Below are 17981 nucleotides of genomic sequence, written 5' to 3'. Positions count from 1 at the left end.
GGCCTGATGAGAGGATAGCTACCAAAACTAACGCTAAAAAGATCTTTTTCCGCTTTGATCGCCAAGACAGCCAGGTTGCGTATCGAGAGGACTTAACCTAACCATATAAGTGTTGAACTAACAGAAGTTTAAAGTTCAATAAGTCCGGTAGCGGAAAAACACCAGTGCGCGTTCAAGAAAAGCGAATCAGGTAAAAGTGAAGAGATCTTGGTAGCCCTCGCAGAAGTTTTATCGGCCTTTTATCCACCAGGACCCAAAACTTAGGAGCATATGCTTTATGCCCTTCGGGACCAACTAGTATCGGGGAGGTTCCAATCTGGTACCGCGTTTCTGCAGTTAGGACCACTTTGGCAGACAACCACCCACCGTAATACAGGATCGAATCCCGAAGGGAATCCACTATTTGGAAGGCTGAACGGAATCCCACATCCGTTCCGGCCTGAGGAGCTGACAAGGAATTGGCAAAGTTACCGCCAATTCTTGTCAACTGCCTAGCCACACCCCAAATACCCGTAGCGTTCCGAAGGAGTAGCGTCAACAGCAGCAAAGGCCGGCCCAACGAGACACACGCCACACAAAGCACACAAGGTAATCAAATAAAAAACGTTAAAAGCTAATTTTCAGTGATAGTGTGTTTAATCCTTTCCGAACGGTCCTTGATCAGCAATTTTGTGAAAGCCGACCTTGAGGAGCTCCGTTCCTGCTCAAGATCGAGCTAGCCAGAAAAGAAGGCCTTGTGTGCCCACCCTCCACTGAGTCTCCAGAGGAACGACCAGGGACTCGAGGGCTTAGGTTTGGCCCCCTCTGGTCCAGACAGTAATAACCGGTCTCCTCTTCTCTTCTTCAGCCTGGCTTCGACTGCCCCTTCGATGACTAGTCAAATGGCATCCACCGTGCTGCGGCCTTTGCGAAAACCAAACTGTTTATCGGATAGGCCGTTCGCACGTTCGGTGTAAGCTGTATCTTGCTCTGGACCACCTTCTCAAGCATCTTTCCAGCAGTATCCAGGAGACATATCGGGCGATAAGCTGATGGATCACCTGATGGCTTACCCGGTTTTGGCAGGAGCACCAATTGCTGCCGCTTCCACACGTCTTCTCATCTACATACTGATGCAGAGATGACCGGAACATGAGCTCGGCCTTCACTGCAACGTTAGTGATGCCATCCGGACCCGGTGCTTTGTTCAACTCGAAGGACTTAGCAATGTCACGCAGTTACGTTTCCTGCGGTACACCCCTGTGCCGCCTCTTGGCAATGACAATTCCGTAAGCGTCGCCCCAGGGATTGTCGTTGGCATCTTCGCAGAGTTGCCTGAAACTTGCCTTTTTGCTCGCCTTGATTGCCCTGCAGAGGGCAGCCTCGCACTTGCGTATAGGGCATTCTTCGCTCCTCTCTCGCTGACGAGGTCCTCACTCTCAGATATCGCCTAGCGCGTAGGCAGGTAGTACGCAGGTTAGCGATTTCCGTTGTTCAACAGTAGACGGATTGCCGAGTGTCTTTCCACTTGGTCCTCATCGTCATCGCAGCGTCACATGCGCGTGCGAGTACCCTCGTCAGGTTTTCCGCGGACAGGTTTTCCAAGTTCCGCTCCCAAGTTAACACTTCGACGAAGACGTACCTCTTCTACCTGTCCGCATACTTGTGCTTACACGATAACGGATTGCAAAGTGATCGCTATCAGCCCGGACTACAAAAAGTGACGTCAATGATGGACTCGCTCATTCCCGTGGTAGGTCCTTGTATCGCCTAGATTTCCCTAGATCAACGTTTCAGCCTTGCTAGGGCTTCCAGTAGAAGTTGACCCCTGGAGTTTGTAAGGCGACTACCCTATTTATTCTAAGGCCCACGCGTTGAAGTCTCCACCTTCAACGATTTCCATCATGACGCCGAACCTCTCCAAGGACCACCTTGGGGGAGCGTAGCAACTACAGACGAAGATTCCGTTCTTCTCTAGACAACACCACCTCTTGTATAGAGTATCTTCCCGTAATCCAAATCGTGGCCATTTTTTCTTTATCAGTTACCCAATTATTTCGTATGCCATCTGCCGCAATTGCTTTTATGCTGAGTGGCAGTGTTTGAGGTTACGCTGAACTTCTTCTATACCCGCGGAGATGCAGAGCGTCGCCTCTTGGAAGGCGGGGCAACTAGTGTTGCCAGCCCTGTGTTCTCTACCGCAGTGGAGACATTTTGCATCTTTGGTGCAGCTAGCCGGCAGATGGCCGGCTTCACCGCACCGCCAGAACAGACCACTTCTATCGGTGCCCTTGCAAGCAAACGATTTGCACCACGACAGAAAAACTTTTCCGGTTGCTGGGGGATGGTTATTGGCGGATTTTTTTCACTTCCCCTCCTAGGCCCGGTTGGGTTTGGGCTTAGACTTGGACTTGGGTTTGGCTTTCCTAACCATTTTCCTTTTGCGCTCAACTGTCTAGAAAAAGTGAATGATGTAGAAAAAGTGGTAGGTAATCATCATAAAGTAATCAAAACGAAAATCAATTGACAGAAACAGTGATTTTATTTTTCGTAGTAGTATTCTAAAATTACAATGTTTTACAGATAGATTCGTTTCAAAAGTTTATTCTTTGAACTTAACTTAACCTTGAGACAATAGAGATGGAGAAATACAGAATTTGAAAAACACGTACTACATTCAATGGTTTGGTTTGGTTTGTATATCGTAGTTTATGTAGATTTGGAGAACATGTATATTAACTGCAAAATAAATACAAACTTTCTTTTTTTTAGTTTTAGCTCAAAGACTTTTTTCCTAAATCGTTTTATTCCTCTTTCTTGGGATTCTTCACTCGAAAGGCGAAAGGTTTTTTTCAGTTACATCAGTTGAATTGTTCAGTTTTTAACTGGTCTCATCCTTAAGAGAGAGAGAGAGAGGGCATCCACACGCCTAATGCCAGGCAAAGACAACGTGGGCCATAATGAGATATCCGGTGGTCACAATAACACTAACTAACATGATGGGAAATCCGAGCCTTTGGAAGAAAAAAAAATTAGTTTAAGGGTACATGGTTGATAAGATTTAAAGCGTACTTAAAATAGTCCATGAAACTGAACCGATATCCGTGCTGTTCCGCTATTCCAGCACAAATGACATTGGCCGATGCTCCCACAAGGGTTCCGTTGCCTGAAAAATTCAATTTAATATAAGTTTTCTGTTAATTATTTTGGAAATTAAAAAAAAAACAAACCTCCCAAACAGGGACCGAAAGCCAGTGCCCAAACCAGCGGCTGCAGTGGCAGTCCCAGGGAAGATTTCTCCGACAGGGCCACTACTATCTTCACCATCATGGCCGTAACGGGAATGCTATCTACGAAGGCTGATGTCAGAGCCGATATCCAGAGAATTATGATGATGGCAACCGCCAGTCGAAGATCTTCCGATACCGATAAGATAATCGATTCGGTGGCATGGCCAATCCAATCGATCAGCCCCATCCTTTCGACCGCTTCCATCAGGGTAAACATGGCCGCGAAAAATAACAACGTCGGCCATTCGATGCGGGACAGCACGGCGTCCATGTCGTTTCTGAAGATTAGAAAATAAGGTTAGAAATTTCCTTTAGTTGAAAAAATAACATACTACTCACTTATCGGAAATGATCAACAGAAGAACTACGCCCAGAAGGGCAGCCCACCCGGAAGAAAGTCGGCGCAGTTCCGGGATCGACTCCAGGAAGAACAGCGATATGATGAACGCACAAACGATCCCGGATTTGATCAGCAGCCCCTTGTTCTTGATCGGATGTTCCTTCTGCAACTCGTCCAGAGTCGATCGGTACAGCTCCTCCGGGACGCAACCCTTGGTCATCTTTTTCTTTAGTTCGTGCCTCAGCAAATGGACCTTCTTCATCAAAGTTTCGCGTACAATGTTGGCATCTTTGGAATAAGGTGGGATTTTCCCTGCTGCTCGTTCCCACACCTTGATGTTACGGCGCAGCTCTTTGATCTCCTTGGGTTCGTGCATGCGGAGGTTGTTGATGTTGCGGTACTTCAACCGCAGGTGGATGTTCGTTGCTATCACGACGATGATTACGCCCACCATCATGTGGGCGGTGAAGGTCAAAAATGTTACACCCTGAAGAAAGATAAAAAAGTTGTAGATGAGTCATTTAAAAATAGTCCTTGGATCCTTGAAATTGTACAGAAAAGAGCGTTAAGAATGCTGAATTAGCTTAAAATGTATCAAACTCCAAGATCAGGTGTTTATAATTTCCTTTAAAATTTTCATGTTGTCACATTTTTATTTGAAGCCAATAAAGCTAACACGGCCGTTACAATGAAGTGCAGTTCTAAAAATGCGTAAAGTTTTGGATTTTTTTGCTATTTTTCTACGAGAGGCAGAACAAAATTTTCATGAATAAATGAGTTCATTTTACCGATAAAATGACTCAAAAAGTACATTTCGCAAAAAATTTACACAACGATGAGCACACTTTTCTCGATCGAAAAAGAGTACATGTTGTATTAGAAGAGTAGTTATGTATGGTATCCCTGTCCTAAATATATGAAATTTATCTAACTTTTCCGTTATTGATAAGTATTATAATTAGGTATTTTTATATTTCGTATCGTCTTACCTACTATCAGCTCTCTTATATTTCTGGAGAAATTTCGATGAGTGTTTACAGGACTACAAAAATTTATCTCAAAGATAAAGTGCCACTGAAAAGCGGATGTTTTCAAACCACGAAAAGTCGTTACATATATTAATGAATTACCTATTACCTTTTAAATTGATACAATCTTTACTACAAACTTTAAATGGGTACAAAAAACTTCAAATTGGTAAAGGACATTTTTAATTATTTTCTGTATTGAATCAAAATCATTGGAGTTTTGACAAAAAAAAATCGCTTTCGACCAAAACTCAATTGAACAGTATTTTAAAAAAGGAGTAGGCGATGACTTTTGCCAAACGCACGCGTTTTACTCGTCGTCCGCGAAAATTTCATAAAATCCTAAATTTAAATTTGGAAAATGGACATTAAATGATCTTAAAATGTATCAAAGTGAAGGCTGGAATTAAGTGTAAAAGTTTCCACCGCCGAAATCCCGGAGAAATTTATTAAATTTGATGAAAAGAGTTGCTAAATGGGAGGTACTAGATTTTTGTCACCGAATACCGGCCGGAAATGTGTTTTTTTGTTTGTTATTGTCAATTTTTCGGAAAATTTGCAGTTTTAAATTGAAAATATTCGTTCTAAACGCGGAAAATATTATCGCTGTATGATCGGGAACGGTTTACATCAGTTGTGTTCATTGGCTTATGATGAAATTAGTTGTTTTGTGATGTGATGTTTGTGCATCTAAGAATTTGTTTCTTGAGAACAAAGTGTTTAGTGAAACTCAATTGATTACCCAAGCAACCAAAAGTCTCATATCTACTTAAACTCATGCTTCCAAAGTTCGAATTTCGCTGAACAAAGGTTCTGAAGGGAATTGGTACCGAATTTTCTCGAATGTGGGCATGAAAGTTGTGTATGTATTAATCTGACTCTTGGTCATCCGACACGAGCGTGCACGTGCCAAGCCAGTCAGTCAGCGAGTGCGAGCGGGTGAGCAAGCCAAACGGGACGGCGCGCAGTTGCCCCAGCTGGATACAGTCAAGTGACCCGGCACAACGGCGACGGAACGCTGGACCGGTCTGCACATTTGGCGACCGTGGCAGGTGTTTACTCTAACGCCATTTAGGGCGATCTAGACGAATCGGAATTGAAAAACAAAAACGAACCGGAAAGAAAAATGTTGACGAACGTTCACGATAAAATAATTTGCATCAAGTGACCCTAAAAATCAAAGTGGATACTAATTATGCATTTTGAAAAAGTGAGTTGAGTGAATAATTTCATTACCCATTTCGTGAAGAAATGATTTCAAGAAAGCGCAGTGGTTTGAAAGATCACCAGAAACTAATTCGAACAGAATAAGAAAAGGAAAGCATGGTGAAGAATAATTATTCAATTTTTTGGCATTCAAGTAGTTGAAAATAACAGACCGGAAAACTTCGAACTACGTCCATGCTTATTTCAAGTGTGCAGTTAGTGGATAAGGAGAAAATTGCAATATTAAGCAAGTCTTGAGAAGTGATTTACTTATGGTATTTTGAATTTCAAGCGAGTTCATGATGGGTAATTCAGAGGCGAGTTGAGAGGACAGCCTGAGTGTATTGGTAAGAATATCAAGCGAGTTGAGAGGACAGCCTGAACGCATTGACAATGATTTCAAGCGAGTTGAGAGGACAGCTTGAAAAACCAAAGGCGAGTTGAGAGGACAGCCTGAGTATTGATAAGAATATCAAACGAGTTGAGAGGACAGCTTGGATTCCATAGGCGAGTTGAGAGGACAGCCTGAACGCATTGAAATGGATATCAAGCGAGTTGAGAGGACAGCTAAAAAATCCATAGGCGAGTTGAGAGGACAGCCTGAGTGTATTGATAAGAATATCATGCGAGTTGAGAGGACAGCTTAAAAATCCAAAGGCAAGTTGAGAGGACAGCCTGAGCATATTGAAGACAATATAAAGCAAGTTGAGAGGACAGCTTGGATTCCATAGGCGAGTTGAGAGGACTACCTGAACGCATTGACACGGATATCAAGTGAGTTGAGAGGACAGCTTGAAAAACCAAAGGCGAGTTGAGAGGACAGCCGCCTGAGTATTGATAAGCATATCAAGCAAATTGAGAAGACAGCTGTGAGGACAGCCTGAGTGTATTGAAGAGAATATCAAGCGAGGACAGCTGGAAAACTTATAGGCGACTTGAGAGGACAGCATGAGTGCCTAAGCCTAAAGTCTGCTTCATTTAATATTGGAACAAATTCTTTTGCTCATTGTGGTGCTCCTAGTGGACGGATTTGGAAACTTTTTTCACCCACGTGTCGGGAAATTCATTACCTTTCACCATGTATTTATGTCATAACACCAAACGATAGCATTTTGTAAACAACCGCCATGGAAGCCGAACTGAGAGATCAAATTGTGCACAGTTTTCTTGAAAATCCATTGTTGTCGGCATCGAAGCTAGCTAAACAGCTTAAAATGCCCAGAAATACCGTATGGCGTGTTATCAAGCAGTACAAGGAAACATTGACGACGGCTCGGAAGCCGCATTCGAAGCGTCGGAGTGGAACTGTCGACCGGAAACTGCGTGGGAAAGTCATCAAGGCCGTCAAGAGGAATCCCAATCTTTCAGACCGCGATTTGGCCAATAAGTTCCAGGCCGCTCACAGTACGGTGCGACGAATTCGTCTCCGGGAAGGAATAAGGTCATTCCGAGCCAGCAAACAGCCAAATCGGACGCTGAAGCAGAACAATGTGGCCAGAATCCGTGCTCGAAAGCTGTACGACCAAGTGCTGACCAAGTTCGACGGATGTATTCTGATGGACGATGAGACCTACGTGAAGGCGGACTTTGGGCAAATCCCAGGTCAAAAATATTATTTGGCGACGGCTCGGGGGGATGTACCTGCAAAATTTAAGTTCGTGTTTGCGGATAAATTCGCCCGCAAGTACATGATTTGGCAGGGGATATGCAGTTGTGGACAGAAAACCAAAGTCTTTCTCACTGACAAGACAATGACAACAGAAGTCTACAAAAAAGAGTGCCTACAGAAACGGATTCTGCCGTTTATTCGTGCCCACGACCGTCCAGTAATGTTTTGGCCGGACCTCGCAAGCTGCCATTACAGCAAAACGGTTATGGAATGCTACGCAACGAACGGGGTCAGCGTAATACCGAAGGACCTCAACCCCCCAAACTGCCCCCAGATCCGGCCGATAGAGAAATACTGGGCAATCACGAAGCGGAGGCTTAAGGCAAAGGGAAAACTTGTTAGGAACATGACTCAAATGAAGAACTGGTGGAATCAAATCGCCAAAACGGTGGACGTATTACGGGAAAAGTACGAGAATTTCTTCGAAACAGCAATGAATAATTTTTTTAATTTTTTTTATGAAAGAGTAAAGAAAATGCTACATTTGTATGAAAAACAAATTATGAATTCGTTAATAAATGACTGAACTACACGCAATTGTTTGTGTTCCAATATTAAATGAAGCAGACTTTAAGTGAAAATTATTAGGCGAGTGTAGAAGGCAGTTTAAGCGTATTGACAAGAATTATCAATCATGTTTAGAGGAGCGCTCGAGATGAAAGATATATGTAACAAGTTATACGAATTCCAAGCCAGTTAACAAGACAACTTGAAATTACAAGTTCGATAAATCAGCTTTGGAGTCTCATAAAAATAGTAACCAAGGGGGTTAAAAGACCAGCTAGGGTTGTAATGCTACTTTGATACGATGTATTGAATTCCAAGTGAATGGAGAGGACAGCTGAGGAAAAAATATTTGAGAAGGTAGCTGGATTGTCACGAATCACGAAGTTCCTCAAATCGCCTTTTTTGAGACATGTCAATCGCATCATTCAGAATAAAAGTTACAAATTGAGTCTCAAATAGCCTTCTCTGGACTCAAAGTTCCAAAAAGTTCCTCATATAGCGTTTTTTGAGACATGTCCGCAATTTCATGAAATATAATTGTGGGAAATATCGTGAATTCCACTTTTTAAGTTAAATCTTATCATGATTTTTAGTTTTTTTCTGATAGTTTTTCTCACAGCAAGACATTCCTTCCTTTATTTTAGTCTGCCTTCAAAATCTAGTGTGCATAATTCGACATCAAGTAAGTTGAACATTTTTTAAATGACTAAAAGCGATAAATCGAAAATTATTTTAAAGAAAGAAACAAAGTAAGGAAACTACATCCGATATTTTTTTCGAAAATTTCTAGAACAAAATCTCTGTTCAATGTTCAAAATAACGAACTGTGAGGTTAGATGAAAAATGACGAAAATCCATATGGGACTGTTCTGCGAGTAGGGGCAGTGAAGTCCCTGATTAAAAATTAAGTAAACATATTTCACAAAGCCTTCGGTTGCTTGAAAACTATCAAGTTTTCAGATCTAAGTGTGTTATGAGTTTTTCAGTGATTTGACAAAACAAAAACCATTTTTCCAATCATTGATTTTTCCAAACACGCGCTTCTGTTGAATATTTAGTATTTTCTAAGGTTTGGACCATATAAGGCACTGCAAAATCAGCTATCTTACGTGTTATGTTTTTTTTTAAACTATAGACCGTAAACTTAAGAACCGTCTTATGTTTGTTTGATTTTTTTTTTTTTCAGAGTCAGAATTAAAATCTAGAATTTTAATTCCAAAATAAACATTGAAATTTGAATTTCAGATTCAGGATTTAGAATTAAAATAAGAATTGTGAACTAAGATTCTAGAATTGAAAATTATAATTATATTTCAAAATTTTGATTGAAAATTCAAATGAAGATTCAAAATTTGTTTAACTGGGGAAAAATTAAACCGTTTCACATTTGTGGCAAACTTACGTGTTTCAGAATGTACTGGTTCGAGGTGATAATGATATTCGGAGGATCCCCAACCGGGGTCATCGTTCCTCCGATATTGGCGTGAACCGTTATCGCCATCAGCACCGGCACAGGATTCATATCCATCACCTCGCATAACCTAAAACCAGAATAATCATCAATGAAGGAATAATTCAAGTGTAAAATCTTCCCACCTTATAGTGATTGGAGCCATCAGTAGCACCGTTGTCACGTTATCCAAAAATGAGGAAATCAACGTCGTACATATACACAAACAATGAATAAGATTCCATATTTTACCGTTGGTGATCTGAAAACAAACAGAGGCGTTTTATAGTGTAAACACAAATTTCGCCGAAACCAACAACTGGTTTGTAACCTTATAGATCCACACAGCCACGTAGTCGAAAATTCCCGTTTCGGCCATGATCGCAACCAAGATCATCATCGAGAACAGCAGCAGAATGGTTTCCACATCGATCCACCCCACGATGTCCTCCATCGTGGGTCGATCGTTCAGGGCTGCCAGAATCGAAATGGCCAACGTCGATGCGATGACGGCAGCAAACGTTCGATGGACAATTTCCCACACGATCAGGGCGTACAGGAATATGAGGACGAAAGCGGCGTAGATCACCCCGACGTCTCGTTTGACCGGAGCATGATCGTATTGCACCGAAATTGGCATCGGAGCCTTGATGTTGCTTTTGACCATCAGCCGAACGGCAGCCTTTTCCTCGTGAATCCGCTCATAGCTACTATCACTCATCTCGAAAATGTGCTGTTTCTTCAGGATCGGTGCACTATCGAACAGATACGGGTGAACTATGGGAATGTGCCAAGGTTCGCTGATGTTATGGATCGCATTCGGTGGTACCGATTCTTCAGTCATATTCCCTTCCAATGTGGAGCTCATTGATTGCAGATAGATTGTCAAATAGTTCACTGTAATGTTGGTGTACGGTTCCCCGAGGAAGGTTCCCTCAAACGTAAATCTCACCCGAGTGCTCAACGGAACTTTCGGCAGCACATAAGATCGAGTTCGACCATCCGGAACTGACAAATGCTTCGGATGAATCAGCTTCTCATCTTTGACCACCAAAAAACCGATTATCACCATCCAGGTGATGAACAGGCAGATAATCTTGGTATACTTTCGGAACGGATTGTCCTCATCCGAGTGATTTTGGCCGGTATCGTTGAGGTCATCGTGTTTCGGTGGGGTTATGTTACCAATGTAATGACCGGCCAAGTGATGAACATGCGGCTTCGGGATGTCTCTACAGAGAAAAAAACACGACACGCGCATTAGAAAAATAACTCATATGTGATGTTATACATTATTGTTCAGCTATCATGTTACTTTTTCTCTTTGATGTGATCCACTTCGCGATGCTGGCCCTGCTCGTTGGTGACATTGATGGTGATGAACTCGTTGCCGTTGTCGTCATCATCATCGTCGTCCTCATCCTCCTCTTCCTCCTCAACCTCGTACTCCAGCTGCTGGATCTCCGGAAAGGAGTCTTCGTGATCGTCACCTGTTGGGTACAAAAAATAGTATGAAATATGAGTACAAGAATAAATCCTCATTAGATTTATTTGTAATACTAATATTTGAACTCATTACTCAACTACTCAACCAAAAATATCAGATCAGCAATCAGCGATTTTTTTACAGTTTCTGACAGCATGATTCAAATATTTAGACGATATCGGATCCTACATATCAATTAGAGGCATTTTAGTGCAGCGAAAAAATTGTGATTTTTTAAAGTTAAAGGAGACCTGATTCTTTACATAAGGGACCTTAACAATCTTTCTGAAAAATTAAGCTTATTCGATTGACTCTTTCTAGCAATATTGCTTCTAGTCAGTTTATAAAATATTTAATGCTGGAATAGTATGATGATCTCTGCGGAGGAAGGACTCATCGACGATGATGTTTTTGCCGGGATGGCCGAACTGTAGTAGAGAACAGGTAGGCCTAGATAAGTTGAAGAAAGGATAAGATGAAGATCATTTCAAGATGTCAAAAAATGGTTGATGGAAGCGAATGGTTATTGATTCTCTCCTTAAGTGAAACCCGTAAGACCTGTCAAAAAATAGGTGCTATTTTAGCTTCATCCGAATTGCACTAATGCACAACAACCACCCAAATTCGTCAGCGCTTCCATCGCCTACAAAGCCCTGATACCTGACACGTTTAATAATGTCGGCATCCATCATTTCATGGAATAAATCGTTCTTTGATATCCAGGAAATCTAACAGCGAGCTAAATTCTGTATAAAAGTGTGGATGATTGATTCCATGAAAGTAAAGACAGGGAAAGGTTTGATCAAGCACGATCCTAAAATTTCGATTGTGAAAGTTGTAATTTTTCGTCCAGCAGACTAAAATAGTCCACACATCATATTGACAAGTTTAAAAAGTTGTCAGTGAATTTTGAATATGGCGAATGCGCCAGATGTAAACAAATGGAGTTATCAGCAGGGTGATAAAGTACGTTCGGACTGGGGGAGGAAGACTGAAATTCGCTGAATCGTTTTCTGTATCGTTTTTTACTGTTTGGCAAAAAGCCAACAATTGTTGAAAAGATTTGTAATCGTAAACTTTAAACTATATGAAAATTATGTTCGATTAATGGGAACTACCCTAAATCTAAATCTGTTATTTAAGCTATTTTTAGAACAACCATTAATCAAACAATTTTTATTTATCAGCTTCAAAAACTACAACGAAATTTGAGCAACTCAATACGCCTGATCTGCAGAATTCGCCAGAGCAAAACAAAACCTAATTAAATCATTGTTTCATGCAAAACAAGTGCTTTTCAGCATCAAAAAAGTTTTATTGAAATTCACTAAATATGAAAGTAAGATTTTGAACCTTCGCACTGGTCGGTAGATTGATGAGAGAAATTTGACGTTTGAAAGATTTTTTTCTTTTTTTTTATTCAGTCTTCCTCCCCCAGCGTTCGGAGACCTACATTTTGAGTTTACAACGTTAAATGAAGGATATTTGGTTTTAGAGAAATAAAGAAAACAAAACATTTTTTTTTTGCTGGGAGCTTATGGAGCTGTCAAACTTCGAACGCGTTTCTTATCTGCTTAAGCATTGTTAGAGGCTATGACGTAACTGTTGCAAAAAATCTGTCTATTTCCATGGATATTTTTTGTAGATATTGTGCCATTGCTTCAAAATCCGCTCCAATTTCGAAACGTCACTGTGTCACAATACTACCTGCTGGTCATCGACGCCTTCACCAAGTGCACGGAGAAAAAAGACGACAGTTGTTCTAATTATTTCAGCTGATTATACCAATCATCAAAGCGTAGTTGATTTTTTCACATCCAACTATAAATATAAAAGACAGAGATGTTAAAATCGCAAGTCTACATACTCGCACTTTGCCCTTCTTTGCAGAACGATTTTATTTCGTTAATCTCGAACTGCAATGATGCTATCGATAGTTCAACTCGGAAAGCATCAGGAAGTAAGCTTCGGGTAAACTCGACAGGAGTAAACAGCAATCGGGGGCAACATCAGCGAAGCGAAAGTACAGTTTTGCGCATTCAAAATTCAAATCGTTTTCGTTCGGCAGCCGAACACATCAATCGGACAACGCATGTGGGCGTGGCTAAAAGTGATAGATACAAGGGAATGGGAAACGAGCGAGAGAAGGGTGCGAGGCAATGTTCACTCGGTCCGTCGGCAACGATCGCTCGTGTGCATACGTGTACGGTAAACTTCGTTATGTTGTTTCATTGGTGTGATTTTATTCCTGCGAGGCAAGGAAAACATCAATGCAGAACTTTTGTCTTCGTTTTGTGTGCAATCACGTAATGATTGGAACGAAGATAAAATCAATCTGCACACAAGTTAAACTCGGAAGAAATCAGCCGAATAATTCTTTCCGATGCGAGTTTACGCACCACTGAGAAAAGACTCAACTACTAACTGATGATAGACCTATGGCTATACTTTAAACAAACACAGAGTGTTTTAAAATATGCGTGTAGTGTGTTTTCACAGCCTGCCTGCCATCCCTGCCCAGCAAAAACAAAAATAAAAAAAAATGGAGAAATTTCGGCGAAAGTTGCATCAGCTAGCCAAATCCAAAACATTTGGAGTTGAAGCAGGAAGATATTTGTCGCTGGAACGCCTCCGGGTTCTGAAAAATTCATCCTGTAAGATGTCTGGCTCCGTGGGCTGTTGGTGTAGATGGCCAAATCTGACTACAATTCGGGTAAGTTTGTTTAATTTGATTTCATTTTATACGATAATTCGTAATTTTTTTTTCCGCTTCTAGATTTTACTCCATCGGGAGCAGCGTGAATCAGGGCCATCAATGGACAAGTTGAACCTATCCCAAACTCCAGCTTCAGAATGAAGATGTGTCAGCAGGAGCCAAAAAAACTGCCGGCTCAGAAGATTCCCACTTCCCAGGAAACTTGCCCCGAAGGCTGTTGGTGAACCGAGAATAATTTGCTGGGGGACATCGACGGAGAAGATCCAAGAACTGCGGTGATTTAGTGCTGTTAAAAAAAGTAACAGCAGAATTCCTGCTGTTAAAATTCATCGTTCGGAAGCGCCCGGTAAGGAAAGAGGTTAGAACCCAAAGCGCAGCATACTGCTGCTGAAGCCCATTGATGCCTATCACGAGAAACATCATGCGGATGTGTTTTAATTATAATAAATAAATAAATGTAATAGGTTTTTCTCGATCAGCATTAAATTAAATATTCCATGGAATCACCCAGAAATCAAACCAATAGTAACGCTTATAAAATCAATCATTTAAATATAATTCAACCAATCATATCAACAGTTGACTCAATTGTACTATTCCAATTCAATCCACCATAGTAATTGTTTAATACCTAACATCAATCATACAATGAAAGTTGAATCTATTATTTTCAAAGATGAATGCATAAAATCAATCATAGAAGTACAGTTCTATCCATTATAAGTATTTTTAAATGCAGAAATTCAATCAGATAATCTATAGATAGTTGAAAGTTTCATATTTATAGTTAGCCGAGAATTAATCAGAAATATGATTGAATATAAGTGGATTATTGTTGGAAATACTATACTTTTTTCTCCGTGTGGCCTGAAATTGTTGAGACACATCGTACGACATCCATCTCAACAATTCGCATTCTAAAGGATCTGTTTGCTCGAATGGGTATGCCAACTACACTCGTCAGCGATAATGGAACTCAATTTACAAGTGAAGAATTTCAAACGTTCTGCTTGGAAAACGACATCGATCATCTGACCACTGCACCGTTCCACCCACAAAGCAACGGTCAGGCGGAACGTTTTGTAGATACGTTCAAGCGTGCAATCAGAAAAATTCAGGAGGGAAAGACAACCGTCCGAGAAGCATTGGCCACCTCCCTTCTTACATATCGAAGCACACCAAATCCATTGGCAGACCGATTCGAACTAGTCTGGAATTGCTTTGACCACCGCCGGAACCAGATCGAGCACCTTACCATGAAGACCCCCACTCGCAAAGATCCTTTGCGAAAGACGAACTCGTTTTTGCTAAAATCTATGCCAAGAATAAGTGGAACTGGTTCCCGGGTGTCATACTGGAGAAAGTTGGCAGAGTAATGTACAACGTCTGGATTGACGGAAGACAAGTGGTACGCTCGCACATCAATCAACTCATTAGTCGAACCGAACTGGAACCGGAAACTGCGACGAAAACCAACTTGCCTCTGAGCATCCTTCTCGATGCTTGGAACTTCCCACGTTAGCCTTCAACCAACGAGTTTCCAACACAATCTTCAACGCAGAATCTTTGCCTTTGCCATCATCTACGCCGAAAACTTTGGTTGATGTTCACACGTCGGGACTCGAATCGTCAGCTGGTCTGCCATCACCGAAACAAACGTCTTCGCCTACACCACCATTGCCGAAAACCGTATCCGGCCCGATACCTCAACCCTCTGAAACCAGCACATCTATATCAAGATTTCAATCTGCCATCGAAGAACAATCAGCCATACAAATGCCACGAAGATCTTCACGTACCCGAAGAGTTCCGAGGAGGTTCGACTCGTACTGGCTGAATTAGGAGGGGAGATGTTGGGACCCTGGATACGCCGCTGGGCTCACGGTTGGCAACAGTGCTTGCCGACCTGCTGATGCCACGTCAGCACAATAGTCAGTTAGAATTGAGATCTCCATATTGTAACACAGCCTAAATTACGTCCGCACAAAAGTATATTTTTACCAGTAATAAAAGAAGCATTTTATAGTAGTTTACGTCGTTCGCGTTCTTACTTTTACCTCGGTCACACCCAGCAACGAACGTCGAAACAAATAATAAATGAACTTTCTGCAGTGATTTTAGTAGTGAATTCAACTATAATCAACATCAAGCAACATGATTCATACTTACATTAAAATTTTATTTTTTTATTACTTGCGGGAAAATTTCGAGTTCTGCATACCTTTCCTAACGATGGAAAGATATCTATGCTTGTAGCTCTTAAAATCCAAATAACGAGAATTGGATTCAGCAATGCTTCTCAATAGAAAATAGATATCAAATATCATGCTTCCTTTCCTGAATCATTTCATTTTTTATTATCTACTCTCCAGTCAGGCTTTACACTCGACTGCATGGTAAAAATAAAAAAACACACTTTGGGCAGCTATAAGCTCCCACAATTCGAGAACCATGTCTGATATGCCTCCAGCCAAGGATTTATTCTCGACTGCATGGAAACATAGAACGATTCCACTCAACTGTTCCGAGAATTCAAGAACCCTGCACTGTGTCTGAGGCACCTCCAGCCAGGATTTATCACTCGGCTGCATGGTCTTAAAAATAGCCATACTTTGGGCAACTATTCCGAAATAACAAGTTTCTTAGATCTCGCAAATAGATCCCACAATTTAAGGACCCGTGCTGGTTAGAGGCATTTCCGGTACTAAGCCGAAACTCAAAATTCCATCCAAATATTGAAATTTTCTTTGAAAGGAAACTGAATGTTCCTTCGAAGGAAATAAAACAAATTCACCATTGGCCAAGCCATTTCCAATACCTTAATCTTTCGTTGCTTCCTGGTGAATCTCCAAGTCTTGAAAACCATTTGGAAATAGATTTTCCTCGTCGCCAAATTTATAGTATCCAGCTTCGGCGATCAAACTAATAATAATCTTAAGTTGACAGAAGATAAACTGTATAGAAATATAAGTCTACTTGGATACTACAGTCCAGTTTAAGACTTTGGTCCAGTTTAGGCAAAGTTGCCAGTCGAGGACTTCGGTCCAGTAAAGGACTTTGGTCCTGTAATGGCAATGTTGACAGTCGAGGACTTTCGTCCAGTTAAAGACTTCGGGCCAGTGAAGGCAAAGTTGTTAGTCGAGGACTTCGGTCCAGTTCAGGACTTCGGTCCAGTGAATATGAAGTTGGCATTCGAGAACTTTGGTCCAGTTTAGGACTGCGGTCCAGTGAAATCGATGACTGCAGTCCAGTGAAGCCAGGGTTGCCAATCGAGGATACGGTCCAGTACAGGAAAAGTTGCCAGTCGAGGACTTCGGTGCAGTTCAGGACTTCGGTCCAGTAAAGGAAAAGTTGCCAATCGAGGACTTCGTCCAGTAATAGCAAGGTCACGATCGACGGCGACGAGCTGGAGATAGTCGAAGACTTCTATCTCGGCTCACTGGTGACCGCAGATACAGTGTCGGACAATAGAATAGAACCGCTCTAATGCAAAATATTCAAATCTTAAAGGTGACTGCCAATTCAAATATAATAATATGCGACACCTAGCGGCAAGCACTTATTGTAGTATGCCAACTTTGTATACTGCACGTTTGTTGCAATCAAAGCAACCCGTTTGTTTTCAGGTATCAGAAAAGGGGTAGGCTTGATAGCGGCACGTTATCCAAACAAACGGGAAAATTGTGCCTAGCCTTTTTTTTTACAGATTTCATCATATACCTGAGAAACCTGAAAACCATAAAAGGATTAGAAAATAAATAAATGTTTAGGGCATAAAGCCGATCAACGTAGGGATTTTGAAGCATTGAAGCTTATAACCACATTGGGTGAAAAATGACAGATTGTTAATTTAGTTTAAATTCTTAGAATTAGATACACTTATGACAGGATATGCTAGAGTACATAAAAGCTTTCTAGCAAACGAAAAACAGGCATATATGAGCTAAAAAGAATCACACATTATCGATTCATAACTACAAAATTCAGGAGATTTGAGTTTACAGTGATCAGAAAATGTTTTAACCAGGATGCTACAATGAGGGCAAATAAACGATTTTATAATGGCAAAGTTGGCATTTAGCCTATCCACATAGGGATTTTTAAGCAATGAAGATATTTTTTAATCATAATATTGGAAATAAGGACTTTTTTTTAAATTTCTTTGTTAAATTCTGACATACATTAAAAAATGAAGTCGGGCAAAAGAGGGGCATGTACACACTAAGTGGAAGGTAAATATAGGTACAATAGTACCTCTGAATCATAGCTTAACCATACAGGAGATTCAGAGCACAAAGACTTGATTTTAT

The 17981-nt window shown here is 41.2% G+C and overlaps 1 protein-coding gene across 3 annotated transcripts in view; it reads right to left on the bottom strand.

Annotated features, from left to right (window-relative positions):
• Window positions 1–2579: 2579 nt before the first annotated feature.
• LOC129749456 (P protein-like) overlaps window positions 2580–17981 on the bottom strand; it is a 75191-nt gene continuing 59789 nt past the window's right edge. For all 3 annotated transcript variants that reach the window (XM_055744431.1, XM_055744432.1, XM_055744430.1), the window contains 8 exons: window positions 10785–10959; window positions 9801–10701; window positions 9616–9731; window positions 9422–9560; window positions 3609–4096; window positions 3210–3547; window positions 3052–3145; window positions 2580–2993 (listed from right to left, as the gene is read on the bottom strand). In XM_055744431.1, the coding sequence (XP_055600406.1) occupies window positions 2909–2993; window positions 3052–3145; window positions 3210–3547; window positions 3609–4096; window positions 9422–9560; window positions 9616–9731; window positions 9801–10701; window positions 10785–10959 (2336 nt within the window). In that variant the 3' untranslated portion in view covers window positions 2580–2908. The remainder of the gene's footprint in view (window positions 2994–3051; window positions 3146–3209; window positions 3548–3608; window positions 4097–9421; window positions 9561–9615; window positions 9732–9800; window positions 10702–10784; window positions 10960–17981) is intronic.

The sequence above is a fragment of the Uranotaenia lowii genome, chromosome 2 (assembly GCF_029784155.1).
Source record: "Uranotaenia lowii strain MFRU-FL chromosome 2, ASM2978415v1, whole genome shotgun sequence".
In the NCBI taxonomy this organism is placed as follows: Eukaryota; Metazoa; Arthropoda; class Insecta; order Diptera; family Culicidae; genus Uranotaenia; species Uranotaenia lowii.
The sequence above is the reverse complement of the archived record's forward strand: the minus strand, read 5'-3'. Positions and strand labels throughout refer to the sequence as shown.